The sequence below is a fragment of the Mytilus galloprovincialis genome, chromosome 13 (genome assembly GCF_965363235.1).
Source record: "Mytilus galloprovincialis chromosome 13, xbMytGall1.hap1.1, whole genome shotgun sequence".
NCBI lineage: Eukaryota > Metazoa > Mollusca > Bivalvia > Mytilida > Mytilidae > Mytilus > Mytilus galloprovincialis.
In genome coordinates, this window is record NC_134850.1 from 53,419,746 (window position 1) to 53,441,159 (window position 21,414).

General features: G+C 32.4%; 1 protein-coding gene and 1 long non-coding RNA gene across 2 annotated transcripts; one reads left to right on the forward strand and one right to left on the reverse strand.

Annotated features, from left to right (window-relative positions):
* Positions 1–962: 962 nt before the first annotated feature.
* Positions 963–11,583, reverse strand: LOC143057811 (uncharacterized). Its single transcript, XM_076231233.1, has 10 exons — positions 11,252–11,583; positions 9,861–10,298; positions 7,936–8,084; positions 7,438–7,635; positions 6,979–7,143; positions 6,500–6,632; positions 4,853–4,995; positions 3,197–3,311; positions 2,347–2,563; positions 963–2,033 (listed from the first exon to the last, which is right to left on the reverse strand). Exons 2-10 carry the CDS (start codon positions 10,264–10,266, stop codon positions 1,622–1,624), a joined length of 1,938 nt encoding a protein of 645 aa, XP_076087348.1. The 5' UTR covers positions 10,267–10,298; positions 11,252–11,583; the 3' UTR covers positions 963–1,621.
* A 3,441-nt stretch (positions 11,584–15,024) lies between these two features.
* Positions 15,025–20,093, forward strand: LOC143055842 (uncharacterized). Its single transcript, XR_012972147.1, has 5 exons — positions 15,025–15,283; positions 16,736–16,952; positions 17,438–17,529; positions 18,655–18,877; positions 19,298–20,093. It is a non-coding gene; the product is annotated as an uncharacterized LOC143055842 (long non-coding RNA).
* The last annotated feature ends 1,321 nt before the right edge of the window (positions 20,094–21,414 follow it).

Below are 21,414 nucleotides of genomic sequence, written 5' to 3' on the forward strand. Positions count from 1 at the left end.
TCTTGTGCGATCAGTTTTCATGGTTTATGTTTTTAGTAAGATCTTAATAATATATGTTTTATATTTGTCAAATAAGTGCTGAAACATACTGACAAAATCAGTACTGAAACAATACTGGCGAAGTCAGTACTGAAACAATACTGGCGAAGTCAGTACTGAAACTGAACTGACAAAATCAGTACTGACGAAATCAGTATTGAAATCGTACTGAAAAAAATAATTTGTTATCATACAGCACAAGAATGTCCCAACATACACATATTGATACAGACGTTGAGCTGGGTGAAATTATTACCATATTTTGTGTTGCTGCTGAAAATCCCTACCTATACATATATTTCATGAGATAGAATAACCTATTTGTAATATTTCACAGCTAGCATAATCTGTGACATCTTATTTCACATATTAACCACTTTAGACCGTTCGGAAGCGTATTAGGGACAGAGTTTTAAAGTATGGCATTGAACTCTGTTTTTTAAAGGCCACTTTTACCTGACATTTTGACTTCGAAAATATAAATATTTCTTCTTTTTTATATTGTTATCGTTTTGTATCGTCATTGACGGTTTATATGCCTGGTTTATCATTTGTAACGTCCCTTGTTTTTTTTTTAATTATCATTGATCTTTCCTTACTTTGTCGACCAGTCGTTATGTCTTTCTGATGTTTGGTTGATATCTCATTGATGTTTTATACACAGTATCTCCATTTATTCATTTCATATGTGTTAATTACTTTTTTTTTTATCTAGAGGGGAACATTACTCTTGTTCTTATTAGATCAATGCCACCATATTAACAGATATTCCCCAACATGATATAGTTGCATCTGGATGTTAAGCAAAATATAATTAGCTCGTGTGACATACTTACATTTGAATGATACAAGAAGTATGTTATACATGGTTTTTATTTATATACATACAGGCAAATCCTTGCACAACACAACAATTCAATAAATACCAACAATTAAATTTTATTGATAAATAAAATCAAGCTTTTTTACATTCTTTTTCTCAGTTTATCTTTATTTAATGATGTTTTATCTATTACGTTTTTATTTGTTTTCTTCTTTTTTTGTGTGTGTGGCAGTATGAATGCCGTGAAAGAAATAAAAACTGTTCTTATACAACTGTCTGATAATAATCATGTTGATGTATATACATGTATAATAAAATTGAGATAATGAAATATCACCGCAACTTACAACAAATGTATCACACGTTCATGTATATATTGCAAAAATGAGTGAAACAGTCGGGAAGAACTATTAAAGAAAGTAATATCAGGATATGCCAATAATACATCACAGATTGCTTCATAAAGGGGCAGATCCAGCATTTTTTAAAGGGCTTGACAACCAAGGATAAGGAATGGGGGAGGGGTTCCAACTATATGTCCCCATTGAAATGCATCTATCGTCCTAAATAATGAATGAGTTTGATGATACATGTATATGACATAGCGTACAAGGGGTATACATAATATATACAAGAAACATGACAATCCTTGAATTTACGTTCATTATTATAGCTTCTTTGCGCTGATGTGGCGGAGAGCAAACATCAATCAATCATTCTTGCACAATACTTTTCCTTCTGACGTTTCAGCTGTATTGTTTATATGTATTCTATAAGATATTCAGGGTAATACTGACTCTCTTGAAATATGCAATAAACTTTCGGATTCTTCTTAATATCTACACAACTATCATATAAAGGTCCACCTTTAAACTGCTGAGGAGGTGTGGTGTAATTTCCCTTTCCTGGACACGATTTTCCCGCCAAAACTTTACACAAAAACATGTATTTGTGATCTTCGTCATCAGGTTGTGCGTAAGAATCGGAATATGAAGCATCTACTGAGAAATGCGTTCCTTTTCCTAACACTCGGCCTTTTTTACCACGGCCCAGACGTGATGTGGTACTTTTGTCCGAAATATTATCAAGACTGTCCGGTGTTGTACCGTGAAACAATGAAATCTCATTGCATTCGTCTTTACCATACTCGCTATCTAATTCGGTCTTTCTCCTGCAAGATATGAAAAATTAAATACGTGAAAAAACACCAAACTACATAATAAAAGTTTCGTTTGTGATGATCATTCGCTTCATTATCTAGTAAAAAATCATTCATTTTACTACTATCATACAAAGCTAGAAATAAAAAAAATCATTGTGAAAATATACATACTGTTTGTACAGGTTCTCTACTTGTTTTATATTTTAAACACAACATATTTTTTATAATATTTTTTTATCAAATAAAATTTTAAAAAACCATGATACAACTTTAGGTCAGCATAGGGTCTTTAACGAAGCCTCGATTTGAACTATCTACTTACGTCAAGTATTTTTTCCAAATCAGCTTGTTTTGAAGTCTGTGAATAGATATTATGTTCGCTTGTGGCAAGGTCCCCTCAAATTTCATTTTAACATTATCCCATTCTATCTTGTCTTTCTTTTGGTCAAGGTTGACCATCATTTTGTTCTTTCTTGCCATAGCTGCCCAATGCGGAGGGGTGTTCAATTTTTCGTCTTTCTTTCCAACGGTGGAAACAACTGAAAATAAAACAATAAGATAATCAAGTTCATCGTTAGTGGTATCGTAAACAAGGACACTCGAGGCTATTCAGACTTGATATCAGAAATTCCTAAAAACTTGATATTCATTACTTACTTGTCCATTCGAGTGTATACAGTTAGTGGTAATGTATTAGCACTTAATTTACTTTTCAACACACATTTTGTTTAGTAATCAAACCAATATTTGTAATGTTTAATAATTAGAAGGTTTTATTTCTGATTGGTCATTTTGAAAGTGTGCAGCACTAGTAGACAAGAAGATACACACTAAAATGTTTTAATCAATCTCATCATAGATATCAGGATTCAAATTTTGTATATATATGTGCAAGACGCGCGTTTCGCTACAAACTCATCAGTGACGCTTGAATAAAAAAAAATGTTAAAAATGACAAATAAAGTACATAGCTGAAGAGCATTGAGAAACAAAAATTCCAAAAAAAGTTCTGCCTAAATGCAGCTTAGGTGTACAAAAACTTTTAGTATATCAAAAAGGAAAAGTTTTGATAACAATTAAATTATAATTACGACCATATAAATGATAATTCATGTTAACACATAAAAGAGGTTGTACTTGTTACATGTAATATAAAATTATGAAGCACTTACTTGACGATGGGGCTTTGGAGTAGGTAGTCCAGGTATCAGTTGCAGTAATATAAGAATAAAGAGGAGTATTTTTATGGTCTCCATCAAAGTCCCACCAGTCATAATTGTATTTTTTCTGTAAAGTAATTATTTTTTATAATTGTATAACGCAAAATTATCTAAAACATTATTTCAGGTTGGTAGATAATTTTTTGATGCTGAAAAGACATCTGACAAAAGCAAAAAGTATTTTTTCGCATTTTTAATGATTTTTCTGTGGCACACTTTAACTAATAGGAGAAATATTGGTAATATCGAAATAAAAAAGAATTAAATTACAGAAATCGCTTAAATTTTATAATTATTTACTTTATGTACAGCTTGTTTGAAAACAATAATAAAAAAAATAGGTTACCGATGAGTTAAAAAAGATATTTCAATGTAAACGTCAAAAAATGACATTTTGCACCAAAGGGAGATAATTTGGAGCTTTTTCAATGATATAAACATTTTCAAAGTCATCTGTGGTCAACCCAAATCGATTTGTCTGTATGATTTTTGTGCCATATTATAAAGTAATAACGAATAGTGTAATAAGAAAAATTTATAATGAAAAAAACAAATGTTTTATTTTTACTGAATTTTTTATACCCGCAAGCCTCCTTAAATATGGAACTATGAATCCGTAGACCAATAAATGGAGCAATTGACAGGTGGTGATGCATTATGGGTACTCCTCTGTTATGTGGGTTCTGATTGGTATAGACGTCGTTTACGAGCTCACTGATATTAACAAGGACGGAGGTTGAATTTCAAAATGATTTTTTTTTCTATCTTGTTCTAGAATACAACTTAAAACTATCTTTTACGGACAAGCATATAACTGTGAAATAATAAATATATGGCCATAAAATTTACTGATGTCCAGCAGAGATGCTTGCATTATTATAATCCAATAATATTACACTGCATGTATGTTTCATTATGATACAATATTTTGATTGGCTAACAGCAAACTCTCGTCATTCTGAAATTAACATTCATTTAAGAATTGAATGCTTCTTTTTGTAAATTTATTGGGGTGTAAAATCGTTGACCGAAGTACATTTTGGCGCTTCATTCTAAAAATGTACGCACGGTCAACGCTTTTACAACCCTATAAAGTTACAAAAAGAAGCATTCAATACTTATAATTACATTTTTTTAGCTATGATCATGAAAACACGAATTTTATATATTTTATTATTTAATTCACCTGTGCACTTTATTGTTGGAGCACGTGTTATCATGAATGAAAAGTTGTATTGAGCAATGCAACTGCTTACGGAATAACACGTGATGTGCAGTTAGCCAATCAGAATAAAATATTATAATGAAACATGCATCTAATGTAATTATTTCGAAATGGATTGTAACATTCATGATGACATACGTTTCCAAAATAAAGTGCAGAGGTTAATTAAAGAAAAACTTGATAGAAATCTTGTTTTCATGACCGTAGCTAAAAAAAATAGTTATAACTATTGACTGCTCCTTTTTGTAACTTCATAGCATTGTAAAAGTGTTGCCATGTTTAGAATGATGCGCTTCCGGGATTCATACAAAATGTACTTCGGTCAACGCTTTTACACCTCAATGAATTTACAAAAAAGAAGCATTAAATTCTGAAGTATTTACAAGGTAATTAACATTGTCGTCTGCAGGTTTTGAAACTTCCAGCTGTTTCATAAGATCTGCTTTTTCCTTCGTCAGATTTCCTTCTTGTTTTAGTTCTTCTGTGAACGCTTGAAATTGTTCTTTATTATATTCCTTATAGCATACTGGAAATATAAGTTTAATCTTTCAACATGTTTGTCATCTCATTATTTTTAATTTACCGCGTCCACCCCAAACGGTATTTTGGGTATAGACTGAATAGTCCATTCTGAAAATTGCGATGTCCAGTTTAAAGGAGATATTTAATGCTATAATGCTTATTGCGAAAGTGCCTAACTCTATATGCACTTTAAAATAGTTAATACTAGAACACACCCGCGAAATCGCGGGCATTCAGTATCATAAGTCATATAGGTTATTGGGGACAGGAAAATGTTTTTTTTTCCAAAGTTCCCAATTTTTGGTTTTCTATCAATTTCAATATGAACATACATTTAGTATGTTATGAACATTTATTTAAGTAAGAAGCCTGTAATTCAGTGGTTGTCGTTTGTTTATGTGTTACATATTTGTTTTTCGTTCATTTTTTGTACGTAAATAAGGCCGCTAGTTTTCTCGTTTGCATTGTTTTACATTGTAATTTCGGGCCTTTTGAAACTGAGTATGCGGTATGGGCTTTACTCTTTGTTGAAGGCCGTACGGTGACCTATAGTTGTTAATATCTGTGTCATTTTGGTCACTTGTGGAGAGTTGTCTTAACATGGCAATCATACCACATCTACTTTTTTTTTATGTAATCAATGAATTTTGTAAAAGATTTAATGACTGGAGAATTTCAGAAAAAGTATCAAAAGTTCACATGAATAATTTTAGCGCTTATCTGTATATTATGAATATTCATTACTATATAAATACAGCGTATTTACTTTCAATTCTAAGTTTACTAATCGATCCATGGTGATCATTGATATAGTATACAGACCCTCTCTATTTAATAAACTCTGTGACCGCCGTGGATAGTAAACTTGAAAATGATAGCAGATAAAATTCTGAAAATACTTTATTCGTAGTATATGCATGTTCAAAGTATACAGTAAAACGCAAACCGGAAGTCTAATCTGACTTAAAATTTCGTACAATGACGGGACAATATCCGGATGCCTTTTTTCTCGTTTTTCTCCTAAAATAACTCAATCTGAATAATCATATGGATGGATGACAAATGCGACTATGCACTGTACCTATAGGACACAGAGGCGTGTTGATTAATTTATTCTGGAAAGAAGAGAAACGACACCAAAAATGAGGTCTTCTCGTTTAATAGTATAGATTGTGAGACCATTCCAATATTCCCCCTTGTCTCTAGTAGAAGTATTAAAATATTTGCCACTGAACGCTAAAATCAATTTAATAAATGCACCCTTTTTCTTTCCCCTATATGAGTTTATCTGTTTCGATAATTATTTCGATAAGTACATCATATCCATTTTGACTTTCATCTATTCCATTTACTTCCATTGATTATTATATGTTTCACTTGACGTGTAAATCACCAGAGATATTAGTTTTAGTCGGTGTAGGTATTTTTGTTACATTTATGCTCGTGTCCTTTCTATTACATCACTACTACTATGTATGTTAACGTTAATATGACACTAAAATACATACCTCCCAGAAACATTTCTGTAATTAAACTAAAGTTGGCTAGTTTTAAAAGGCATCCCCCAGTTCGCTCTGCTAATTCTTCATAAAACTTTTCAGCCCTGCTTAGATATCCACTATTGCAATATACGCCATATACCTGTAATTATTAAAAAAAAATGCAACTTTAAAACAGCTTTACTTCATTATGATTAAAATTTTCTAAGTGTTTAAGAAAAGACAAATACAATGGCCTAAAGAAAAAAAAGACGAAGATAAATATCAAACCAACAAACCATAAGCAGACACAAAATATAGTGAAAATATTTACTAGCAATCAAAATTCGATGTGGAATGTTATGAAACAAATATTTGCCATTAAAAAAACAAACTACATATATACAAAGTTTTAATATCAACAATTTTACGTATGCACATCCACTTAGTATACTACGCATAAAATGACTAAAAGAATAAAAGGTATATGCCAATGAGTCGTATTTTACCTTTACTTCCATTGCTTTCAATGTATTCAGCTCGTCGTGCCAGTTAATCTTCTGGTCAGTATATGATGGTGGATGGGGTTCACAATCTCCAATCACTACCAGAGCCTTGGCAGAGTCTTCTGTCCAATCCAGTTTCTGTGCTTTCTGCAACACCAACTCGTAGCACTGAAATACAGTTTTTTTTTATATTTTTGTACTTGTTTTACTGATTTCATAAATGATTCTTTTCACTTTCGATTATGTATATACTCTGCATTTTTATCTTAAAACTTAAACGTTGGACGATAATTTTACAGTTTTTGACAGATTCTTGTAGCCTATACTGGTATCAACCATTTACTAACATGTATCAATAAATTAAAATGTGACATTTAACACATTATAACAAAATAAAGATTCACAATTTTTCAAGGTTTGTTCATCAAATAGTTCATTATTCTAAGATATATCAGGAAATACCTCAGGAGTATCACCACCTCCTGTCGCGGGAGTTCCCGCTGCAAAGTCGACAAGCTTCTGTACATCTGAGGTCAAATCCTGGATTTTGATGACGTAATTGTGGTTATCACAAAAATCGCCGTGTGCTATTATTCCAATCCTTATATTTGGTATATCTCTTAATAATCGCTGACATGTTTCTTTTAAATTAGTCCTAACCTACAATAAAGCATGGATGTTTTATGAAAGTTTGGCGTTACAGACGAACGTTCACCTGATCTAACCTGGTCAATTGATTCAATAAGCACGCCAAGAAATGGTCTCAGTGTCCACGCTGTTATGAAAATAATTCCATAAGGCAACACAATGAACTGTCTTCCAAATAAATTAACATGACTTTATCGCGTCCTTACACTATTATATCTTTGCAATTTGTTTAGGTACTATTCTATGCATTTTGACAAACCATACTCTAGATAGAAAGAGTATTCAATATTATTATCTTAAATATCTTAGTACCTTCATTAGGTACTGACTCATACTGCCGGTTGTGTCAAAAGAAAAGACTACTTCAACGTTCTTTCCATCGGTTTCAAAACTTGACAGGATGGCATCCTTCAAATTATCATCTACAACAGCTTGGTCTTCTTCCTCACTGTCAGATGAGTCTATAAACAATGTTCATGTTCTATTTAGATTTACCAATTTCAGTTAGTTAGATGGAGAACATAAAACAATAATAGAACCAGACGTTTAAACGTATAGCCTTCAATACGTGTGATTCGATGTAAAAAAAGTCATACCTTATAAATTATTTATTCCAATGTTTCGAATGTTTCTTGTACACATTAACATTTTCAGTTATCACACTCAGTAATGCTTAAATTATACTAAACGTTTCAGGAAACAATTTTGAAATCGTTTTCAAGCACGAACCAGATGATCCGCAGGGCGCAGCTTTATACGACCGCAGAGTTAGAACCCTGAACATTGGGGCAAGTATGGACACAACATTCAAGCTTGATACAGCTCTGAATTTGGATTGTGATTAAATAGTTGACACAACACAGGTTTCTGACACATAATGAATGTGGTTTAAGACCTTAAACTTAAAAACTTTAAATTTTAAATTGGACATTACCTAATATGGTCCAATATCCAAAATCTAAATACATGGTTAGATTCAGCATATCAAAGAACCCCAAGAATTCAATTTTTGATGAAATCAAATAAAGTTCAATTTTGGACCCTTTAGACCTCAGCGTGGACCAATCTGATAACCGGGCCCCTAACATAAAAAATCTAAATACATGGTTAGATTAAGCATATATCAAAGAACCCCATATAATATACAATTTTTGCAATTTGGACCAACTTGAAAACTGGGCCTATAATCAAAAATCTAAATACAGGTTTAGATTCAGCATATCAAAGAACCCCAAGGATTCAATTTTTGTTGATATCAAACAAAGTTTAATTTTGGACCACGATTTGGACCAACTTGAAAACTGGGCCCATAATAAAAATTATAAGTACATGTTTAGATTCAGCATATCAAAGAACCCCAAGGATTCAAAGTTTAATTTTGGACCACGATTTGGACCAACTTGAAAACTGGGTCCATAATAAAAAAAAAATCTAAGTACATGTTTAGATTCAGCATATCAAAAAACCCCAAGAATTCAATTTTTGTTGAAATCAACCAAAGTTTAATTTGGACCCCAATTTGGACCAACTTGAAAACTGGGCCAATAATCAAAAATCTAAGTACATGTTTAGATTCAGTATATCAAAGAACCCCAAGAATTCAATTTTTTGTTAAAATCAAACTTAGTTTAATTTTGGACCCTTTGGACCTTAATGTAGACCAATTTGAAAATGGGACCTTTTTTTGTTGAAATTAAACCTTGTGTTTAAATTTCATAGATTTCTATTTACTTATACTTAAGTTATGGTGCGAAAACCAAGAAAAATGCTTATTTTGGGTCCCTTTTTGACCCCTAATTCCTAAACTGTTTTGACCTCAACTCCCAAAATCAATCCCAACCTTCCTTTTGTGTTCATAAACCTTGTGTTTAAATTTCATTGATTTATATTTACTTATACTAAAGTTATTGTGCGAAAACCAAGAATAATGCTTATTTGGGCCCTTTTTTGGCCCCTAATTCCTAAACTGTTAGGACCAAAACTCCCAAAATCAATCCCAACCTTCCTTTAGTGGTCATAAACCTTGTGTTTAAATTTCATAGATTTCTATTCACTTATACTAAAGTTATAGTGCGAAAACCAAAAGTCTTCGGACGCCGACGACGACGACGACGACGACGGACGACGACGCCAACGTGATACCAATATACGACCAAAAAATTTTCAATTTTTGCGGTCGTATAAAAAATGGGTACATGCATAAAAAATTCAAAATGACCTAAATGTTAAGTTCATACCTTTGTAATCAGACCTTTTGGATTTCTTTGACCCTTTGTGTGATGATGGTGCTGAATATTTTCGCTTTCCGCCTTTCGAAAAATCCGCGAAACCTTTCCCGCCTTTTCCCTTACCAACATCAGGGTATGTTTCAGCACCTTTTCCTTTTGTAACCATGGCAAGTGATCCTTTTTTTAAACCTTTCCCGCCTTTACCCTTTCTAACATCAGGACACCCACATTTAAAACGTGAAGCTGTAGTTGTTTTCGTTGTCTCTGTAAGACCTTTCCCGCCTTTACCCATCAATTTGGTCTGTTTTATGAATGTTGCTGCTGGTGTACTTTTCTTTGTCGCTTTGGTGGCTAATTGTTTTCTTGGGGCTTTCCCGCCCGTAGACTTCCGTGCCGTTTGCTTTGTACGTCCCATCTTAAACTTTCTGGTCAATGGTTAATTTAGATCTTTAAAAAAAAAAAAAAATACATATAAGGCGCTCTACTAAAAACAACATGATTGTTAATTTTCCTTAGTTACGATACCACTATTATTACCGTAATTATGGTTTGTTGAGAAAATGTATTTATACAATTATAAAGATAGAATATAATACTCGAGATATTCATCATACACACTCGTTTAGGTGGCACGGTAGTATTTCCTGGCCCATAAGGGATAATGATAGCCTTTTTAGAATTTTCACCACTTTCTAACACTGCAAAAAATTCTACATTCACCGTTAACTGAAGTACTTTCATTTTACTATTCAGAAATGAATTTGAATATGTATCATGACCGTTTACTTTTTTTGCTATTTTTTAAAACCTAAGGCCACTAGTACTTTTAGGTCTTTTATGGTGCAGTGAATACAAAATTTAAAAAAATTCTCAAAAATGCATTTTCATCTGTATGTAAAATTATTTTATATTTTTATACACCTGATTCATCACTCAGTTTGGGAAAGTATGTTCAGTTGATACTGTATTTTTTGTCCAATCACACTGTTTAGATACATTTACCTAAGTAGGGTACACAAAGAGCAACCTAAATTCTGGAATGCAAATACTACCGTGCCACCTTTAAAGACTAACATCAATAACATGAAAAAGAAGTATATTATAAACGATTACACAAATATATAATATACACAAGAGAGAAACTTCTGAAGCTAAAATTAGTGTTATTTAATTTAGTAAATTAAAGCCAACAATAGAATGCATGTATGTGTAATTAGTGACTTGAAATTACATGCTAGGGTCAAACGTATTCATAATCCCAAATATCAATACGAAATAATAGGAATAATACAGTAACTGTTATTAATTCAGTCTAAAGTTATGGATTTTGATCAAGGCAACTAAATCATGCGGCAAAAAATAATTATAACCTATGCATAGCCCGAAATACATCTACATACCACTAGAGTAGAGTAGAAATAATCTTCCCTCCTCTCTGTTGTGTTCCAAATGATTAAAATAAGCCCTACACTTTAAACTGCTGAATTTAAGTATAAGTCTAAATTTAGAAATTATGTATTTGATCGCTTGTAAAAGCCAACTGCAAACCAATGTACATTGGTTGAACTACTTCCATTGGATGATCTTGGATAATTCATTCTAATTTTAACCATGACGTTAACTATCAGGCATTTCACAACATGTTGAAATCACAACCAAATTCCATCTGTTCAAGGTCTACTTCTAATTTTAACTATGACGTTCAACAACCAGGCAGGCATTGATTGCACAACATGTTGAAATACCAACCAAATTTCCATCAAAGTCGCTTTCATTGGATAAGTTCAATCTATTTTTAACGTTCAACTGTCAGGCATTTCACAATATTATGTTGTCATAACAACTACACCATATACACTGTGCAAGGTCTCGTTATGTGTTCAACAATTGATCATGTTACAAATCAATACACAAATAATTAGAACAGGTGTTCTATATTTAGCAGTTTGGTTTTGTTGATTGTCATTTTTTACCTATATTTACATTGGAGAGTTCATTCTTTGTACTTAAAAATTAATCATGACATGCAACTATCAGACATTTTACAACATGTTGACATAACAACCAAACTGGTAACTGTTCAAATTCTTGGCTGGTGTTCAAAGATTGAGCATCAAATCTGGTAACACGTCAATATTAAAAATAAAATATCAGGTGTTCTATATTTAGCTGTTTGACTTTACCTGATAGTGTATATATTGATCATGTTGATATATGGGATTATACAGATTATTTAACAACCATAAATTAAATCTTTAACATACAAAATCAAAATTGATTTAATCACGGCCGACACTCGGCTAACCGAGAGATTGGTCGGTTAATCTATATTGAGTATGCGGCTATATGGGAGATTGGTCTGTTAATCGGGTTGGCTATACGTCTGTTAAGAGTAAAACGCACAATTTAATGTTAATTTCTATCAAATATACAGATTTTTGGCATATTATAAGAATCAAATCAAAAAAAGAAAAGTGTCTGACAAAATGATATCTATCATAGAACATTTTCCACCTTTAAAAACATTTCATAGTCTACGCAGTTTTCAGTAAAAGTAAAAGGCGTCGCGCAAGTATGTAGTATTTATGACTACACGCATAGCAATTTATTTGATAAAAGGCGAAACAAACAATTTTAGATATCATTTAAAAGACACAAACTACTACTTTGGTTCTTGCATAGAAATTGACATTAGTAAATATTTCATAATTGTAATATAACGTGAGTAATACCAGGTTTTAGTGAAAATTATGGGTTATAAAGTCTGTTAATGGGTTGGACAATTGAAATTGTGTCAGTTAAGAGTTATTTAGCCACGAAAATAGTTTTGCTACCTTTATATTTTCTCATTGAAAAAGTTAAGAATGAGAGATTCTTGAGTAAAAAAAAATGATAACACGGTGCAGCACTATCCTTCCAGTAAACGCATTTTTGTTTTGACTTTCTTTGCATTTTATTGAAGAGTGTGTCACGTCAATATAGCGTGATCTGGGTTGGCCGCTGGAATATGCATGAATTTATTATTAACGATTTCAATCAGCCTTAATTTTTGTGTCTGCAAAAAGTAGCATGTTCTCAAATCCGACTGAACTTGTCTTTCTAATACAACACAGGGTACTTATAACGTGTTGTCGTTCTCATATGCACATGATATTTGTCACTGGACGTTTAACCCAAATTCGTCAGTATCATCCAATTGGTTCTTTTCTTCTATTACTTAATCATCTGTTGTTTATAAATCATTCTAAAGAAGTAAATGGAAAGGAGCGAATGCAGCTACATTTGGTTGTATTAAGTTTAAATTCATGTTATTCCGTTTAGTTCCTTTTCAACATATGTGCAGTGGAGAACTGCAGTCAGTGTCCACATGTAAACTTCAAGCATTTGTTACCAATATGAGTACATCGCAATCCGTTACTGTTTCAACACCCAGGGTGGTTTCATGTCTTTATTCTTAAACAATTATTGTTTTTTTTCTCTCTTTTTTAGCAATGCATCACTCTCTACTGTCCTTATCTTTTATTTATATTCTGTATCTCCATCCAGATTCTCGTGTATACCATGAGGGTCCGGATTGGGGTGTTGATTATTTCTGTATTCTTTAAATTGTTATGTTACTTTTCTATACATTTTATTTATCTTACTCATTAATTATTCTTTCTCTATTCTATATATTTAGGCATCCCAATATATTTTACTTACTGATGTTTAGTTACATTACGACGTTAATCTCTGATTTATATACTGGTCACCAATGTAGATGACAAATTGGTGTCATTCATGACAATAAAACAGAATCCACACAATATATGCGACCATTCTCGGATAAAATTAATTTTACTCTAATTTAACACTTTTTGAAACCACTTTTATCAATTTTCAATATTCATTGCCTAAATTGTTAATTGTTCATGTGTTTTGTTTCCGTATATTTTATATTCCATTGCTCATGTTTTGTTTCCGTATATAGTTTATGTTCCATTGCTCAAGTGTTGTTTCCGTATATTTTAACCGCTCGTCTTGAGCCTACCAAATTAACACACTATATAGTAATAAAATTATACTTTTATTGTCATTCATAACTCTTAACAGACCAATTAACAGACCGGGTTTTATACATCCGACCCATTAACAGACCAGGTTTTAAAAAAAGATTGATTTATGTCACCAAAATACGGATTTTCGTGTAGATTTTTCACACAATGATATCAATTTGGTTAACACACATAATGCCTGTCTTTTTTCGATGTTCAAAATATTGCATGCAAGTAAATTCAACACAGGTGTCATTTTGTGTACATTTTGTGTGTGTAAAATGTGTATAAATTTATTGATGAGTAACTTGCCTTTTCATTTTATAGGTCGTACATAGAAGCTAGAAAAATAATAATTACACCACTGGATTCAGTACATTGAATATTTTTGTTAGACATAAATATTTTTTATGATAAACATATATTTAAAAGGTTATACAATGAAACATGCTGAGTTTTCAATGATTTTCTCGATAACACCTGATTAACAGACTTTAGCCAACCCGATTAACAGACCAACCGCCGATATAGCCGCATACTCAATATAGATTAACCGACCAATCTCTCGGTTAGCCGAGTGTCGGCCGTGTTAATGTAGATCACAAATGATGATTGCAATACAAGTGATATCATGCCATCAATTTTGTACCTATTCTTATCCATACAAATTCGTAACAATCAAACGATTCACTGAATCAAGAAAGAATCAATTTGACCCAACTTTTAAGAACAATCATGAACTAGGTTGTAAACAGTTCCATTGAGACTACAAATAACTACGTCATGCGCATGTTGTTTTGATCAAATTAATTGTTTTATATTTAACATTTGAAAAGTCGCTGAATCAGCATTATTTGCCTGGATTACATCTATTGACTATTAGCAATGACGCAGTGGTGGGTCCAGGGGGAGGGTTCGGGGGTCGGACCCCCATACATTTTTTTGGACGATCAATGCATTTGAATGGGAACATATAATTGGCACCCCTTTATCCTGGGTTGGGACCTCCCTTTTTTTTAAATAGCTGGATCCGCCCCTGTGACGATTAGTTTTATATAAATAAATAAAACATCACGTAAAGACTAAATTAAGCAACACAATATATTTAAAACCCGGTCGGTCATATCTAAAAATAGCAAATATCATTGATTTTGTGAAACATATCATTGTTTAATCAAACCGTTGAACACCATTGTATATTGGCTGTCATTTCACCATATTGTGAAATGTTAATTGACGGTTGAACACCCATAATGCACCAACGACATCATATATGATCCTCAAAATTAGCCAATGGAAATACGGTGACCAACTGGTTGTGACAACCAAGGAAATATATTATATCTTGATATGAAGTTAATGCGTCACATGATATCTGGACTTCTAACATAATAAAAGGTAATTTCTATCATTTTAATTTTTTAAAAACTTTTTTGACTTGAAAATAAATGGTTTTAAAACCCAGCACCTAGTAATTATATGTTTGAAAGTAAAGGAACTGATTTGCATTCAGTCAGTAACACATATTACACCTGGGACTATTATAGATTACACGCATATTCATTGAGACTACTATAACGAGAACAAATGTGGTATCGGACAAGGGCGTTTAGGCCATGGACCATCTCCTTAATGGCTTAATTCCAGTGTTTAATTTTGTATGCCAATTTAAATTTCTTAATAAAATAAAAACTGAAGTTTATTTCTCAATTCTGAAACTGAAACTTACATTTGCATTTCTTAATACTGAAACTTCTTTCTTTACATTGAAACTTATTTCTCAATTCTAAAACTTATTTCTTGATATTTAAAGTTATTTCTTAATACTGAAGCTTATTTCTTAATACTGAAACTTATTTCTTAATACTGAAACTTATTTCTTAAAACTGAAATTTATTTCTTAAGAATACAGCTGATTTCAATGAATTATTGGCAAAGGTAATATCTTTGGTTAGCTTAATTGCTTGCTAGCTAAACCGTGGAGTCATTGTTAGGTTAGGTAAACTGCCCTCCTTTAATAGTAGACTAGTCCGACAGATAACCAATTATATGTCTGTAGGACTAGGTTACTTCGAAAGGGGAGTAGTATATACCTTACCTAACAAGTACTTCACGGTTCTTAATACTCATGATACTGGAACTTGAAATAGGAAAATACTCAAAATAGGGATAACGGCTGCTATTGTAATATCTGACTCTTATTTGTAAAAGACAGAAACGTAGGATGTAAATATGTTGAAATATTGAAAAAATTAAAACTAACTACAAAAACACCGATAAATCTGAAACGAATGGACCGGTCCATACCCAACACACATGTGGTCTGGATAGAAATCAATATGCCTCAATCAATCACAGACACTCGTCTCAGAAACAAAAATGTTATATAAAGGTATATGTGAAGGGTTTTTTCTGAGACGAGTGCCTGTGGCCTTAATACCCTCTACCACAAAAAAAGTATCGTTGCGGTTCAAATACAAGATTACAATGTATAACAATATAAAAATAATATCAATTATAAGTTTGAAAGTGAAATTGGGAATGTGTCAAAGAGACAACAACCAGACCAAAGACCACCAATGGGTCTTTAATGCAGCGAGAAATACCGAGAAATTCCCGCACCCGGAGACATGATTCAGCTGGCCCGGAAACAAAAATGTATACTAGTTCAGTGATAATGGAAGTCATACTAAACTGCGAAATATATTTAAGAAACTAAAATTAAAAATCATACAAGACTAACAAAGGCCAAAAGCTCTCGAATGAATATTTAGCATGATATTTTTTTTCGTTTTGAGAACTAGAAATTGTATACTTCTAAGTTGAATTATTTCAATCTTTATATTTTAGATTATTTAATTTCTTTTTGGACGGATTTTAGCACAATATCAAAGATGGGACGTACTAAACAGACAGCGCGGATATCCACCGGCGGAAAAGCTCCAAGAAAACAATTAGCCACCAAAATAGGAAGACAAACGTCTACAGTCATAATGAAAGGAAAGGGCGGGAAAGGTTTCACAGCTCCATCGCCGTCAACATTCACACAAATTCCAACAAAATTAAGGTAACCGTAATTTATTTTCTTTTCATTGTCATTGTTTTTAAGTGGTACGAAAGATATCAAGTAAAATCAAATTTATTGTTAAGAAATTTTAATCTTTTCAAATCCAACAGTAGGATTGTTAATTTAAAAGAAAGACATACAAAATCCATAAGTAGGATTATAAAGAAAACATCAAAAAATCCATTAGTAGATAAAGAAAAGCAACAGTAGTATATTACCTCTGTATACATAATTCAATAAGAACATGCACAAAGATACGTGAAATAAACACACAATGTTCCTATATTTTAATCTGTTGAAAGCAAGCATCTCATCAAAGATTTGGAATAACAGTAAGACAGACACTTGTCTTCATGTTGACATGCATCACTTACTCAAACATTTTCCCCCTCTTACAGTCAAATTATACTCTCATTTTAATTTCACACACGGTGAACTCAATAACATTAGCACAATGTTAACAGTTGTAAGCCTTTTTATTTTAGCTTTATTCCAAGTAGTACATTTCCTTCAGGAACCATCCCACACACGATACCAGCGCCATTACCTGTGACGTCACATGTGTCAAACGTAAGAGGTAAGACTTGAATAATTCGGTCTCTCTTACGTTACATGTGTCATGTACTTTTACTTATATCAAATGTAGGTAAGATGCAATCTGATTGAATATAAGGGGTACTGGTATATGAAACTACTCTGGAGTATGATTCAAAATAGGTTAAAAAACGCAAAGGGACAAGTGATCTTTTCTCATCACTTGTCGTCCGTCGTCGGCGTTAACTTTTTACATTTGAACTTCTTCTAGAGAACCACTGAATGGAATGAAACCAAACATGGCATGAATGTTCCTTATGAGGTGCTGACCAAGTGGTGTTACTTTGTAGCCGATTCATCATCCAAGATGGCCTCCAACGGGGGACTTAGTTAAACATAGGACCCTATGGGAAATTCATACAAATGACTTCTTTTAGACAACCACTGAATGGAATGAAACCAAACATAGTATGAATGTCCCTTATGAGGTGTTGACCAAGTGTTATTACTTTGTAGCCGATCCATCGTCCAAGATGGCCGCCAGCGAAGGGACTTATTTAACATAGAACCCAATGGGATTATCATACAAAAGTCTTCTTTAAGAGAACCACTTAATGGAATGAAACCAAACATAGCATGAATGTTCCTTATGAGGTACTGACCAAGTGTTGTTACTTTGTAGCCAAATTTTATCTTTTTTTATATGATTTCAAAAACCCAAGTAGAGTCAGGTGAGCGATACAGGCTCTTGAGAGCCTCTAATTTAGAGAAAACTGTTCGTTCTTCTCCGTGTCCCCCGTTTTCAAAACTTTGAATTTGCTGTTACGGACGATAGTTTATTTGTTTGATACAACTTGGAATATCATGCATTAGAACAGAGCTTTTGTTCGTGCAAATTTTGAAATAACGGGCACCGTAAGATTTATCCTAACTATGCATAACGAATTGATTATTTAAATGTCTGTTAATTGTTATTGATCTTGAAATTCTGATTTTAGATTCTGCATAATCTCTAACTCTACGTTCATGATGAGGTTGATATAAAACAATGTATGAAACACCTATCTCATTTCGCAAAGTACTAATAGTAATATATGACAACATATTAATTTAGTAATTTAGTAATAAAAAAAGGTTTACAATTTTTTTTTGTGTGTGTCATCATCAGCTCACATGGCTGCAAAAACAGCAGACAGACTACCAACGCCTCCACACTGGACTGATATGGAAGGAGAAAATAATATGATGGTCAACATTGATCAGAATGAGGAAGGATTTATAAAAATGGAATGGGAAAATGTTCAAATGAAGTTCGAGAAATCTGTCACACACGCCAACATAATATCAATCCACAGACTTCAGAATGTCTTCTTCTGGGAAAATTATTTTTTGTGAGTTAATTTTGCAGTTTCAATAATTATTTGGTACAGAGATCTATAAATATTTTTTTCTATCTCAACTGTATTCCAGCATTTTACGTAATGTCTTTTCAATTAAGTACATATGTAAATGTAACAAAACCAATAAGAATACAATGTGCTGGCGGTAAAAAGCAAGAACCGTGCATTTTTTTTAATTTTTATTAAAATTGCAATTTTGTCAAGCAATCAGATTTCCCACTGCTTTCAAGAGTTTTCATGAAGACACAGAGTTGTGGGTAAATGTAAATCTATCTGATAAATATTATATTGATGATACAAATGTATGTCAAAGATTTCATCAATAATAAGTTCAGAAACAAAGATTGTACAATGCATGTTTAAAGCTTTATTATCTGCATATGTAAATTAGGACTTATTTTAATCTTACAGGAGAAAAAGAAAATTGGAATATGATTATGGTAAGGGCTGCTGTAATGAGCTCAGTTTGTTTCATGGCACAACCCCAGACAGTCTGGAGGTAATTACAGAACAAAATTTAGACCCTCGTCTAGCAGGAGGTCGTACTGGAACTATGTTAGGGAAAGGAATATATTTTGCTAAAGACGCATCAAAATCCGACTCCTATGCGCAACCAGACGACGCAGGTCATAAATTCATGTTTTTGTGTAAAGTATTGGCGGGAAAAACATGTAAAGGAAAGTTTGACTATACGAGACCTCCACAACAGTTTCCAGGAGGTCCTTTATTTGACAGTTGTGTCGATAATGAGCAGAACCCATTTACTTACTGTGTTTACCATGACAGTCAGTACTACCCTGAATATCTTATTGAATACATTTAAGTTGCTGCACAAAGAGGTCGGAATGCCGATATCAAGTACTAACTAGACAAGTATCTTTATCGAGTTTGATAATTATATATATATGACTTGAACAAAAGTTGTTAAAACTTTAAAAACAAAAACGAAATCATTACATATTGTCACAATTGTAAATAAATGTGTATTTGTTATTTCATTGTGGTAATAATCAAGATAATGTGAAATCTAAATGTGTACTATTTTCATGAAAATGGTGTTCGACTGTTACAGGTATATAATTTATAAAGTAATAATCTGAAGTATTATATTCAAAAGTTGATTGTAACACGAAGTACACGGAGTAAAGAATTCTAAAAATTGAAAAAAGAAAATCTTTGAGTTTTTCAAGAATCATTATAATCATCAGTATTGTATTATTTATTTTGTCTGTTTTGTTCCCGCATCGTTGTAAATATTACGGAATTTGGTGAGGCTGTCGTACAAGTGAGAGGTTTAGCGCTATATAACCAGGTTCAATCCACTAATTTCTACATTTGAAAATGCCTGTACCAAGTCAGGAATATGACAGTTGTTGAATGTTCCTCTGAGTGCAAATACTAAAAAAAAGGTGCTCATCAGTTCTCTAACATGACATGATAACCCTATGTTATTTATTCACCAGCTCTATACTATTAGACCAATTAAGGACTAGACATTTATACTGTATTGCAACTTCTCTGAGTGAAACTTATAACATGATTTGTTCTTGAATGAGCAACACGTTGGGTGCCACATTCGCGTACCTTTCCGTGAAACTCGAGTTCATTCCCCTGGTTTTTGTTTTGGTTCTTGTCAACCAATCTTAAGATTTCTATGTGTTTTGTAATCTTGTTGGTATTGTCGTCATTCCGATGTTTGCCATGGCGTTGTCATGTAGCTTCCACTTATGAGTTTAGAACGGCATCTTGGTTTATTCTGTCTCTATTTTCTCCAGTGTTTAAAACGTATATTTATATGTAGATGTGTTTATATTGCTGTCTTGATGGAGTATATTTATATGTAGATGTGTTTATATTGCTGTCTTGATGGTGTATATTTATATGTAGATGTGTTTATATTGCTGTCTTGATGGTGTATATTTATATGTAGATGTGTTTATATTGCTGTCTTGATGGAGTATATTTATATGTAGATGTGTTTATATTGCTGTCTTGATGGAGTATATTTATATGTAGATGTGTTTATATTGCTGTCTTGATGGTGTATATTTATATGTAGATGTGTTTATATTGCTGTCTTGATGGTGTATATTTATATGTAGATGTGTTTATATTGCTGTCTTGATGGAGTATATTTATATGTAGATGTGTTTATATTGCTGTCTTGATGGTGTATATTTATATGTAGATGTGTTTATATTGCTGTCTTGATGGTGTATATTTATATGTAGATGTGTTTATATTGCTGTCTTGATGGAGTATATTTATATGTAGATGTGTTGTCTTGATGGAGTATATTTATATGTAGATGTGTTTATATTGCTGTCTTGATGGTGTATATTTATATGTAGATGTGTTTAAATTGCTGTCTTGATGGTGTATATTTATATGTAGATGTGTTTATATTGCTGTCTTGATGGAGTATATTTATATGTAGATGTGTTTATATTGCTGTCTTGATGGAGTATATTTATATGTAGATGTGTTTATATTGCTGTCTTGATGGTGTATATTTATATGTAGATGTG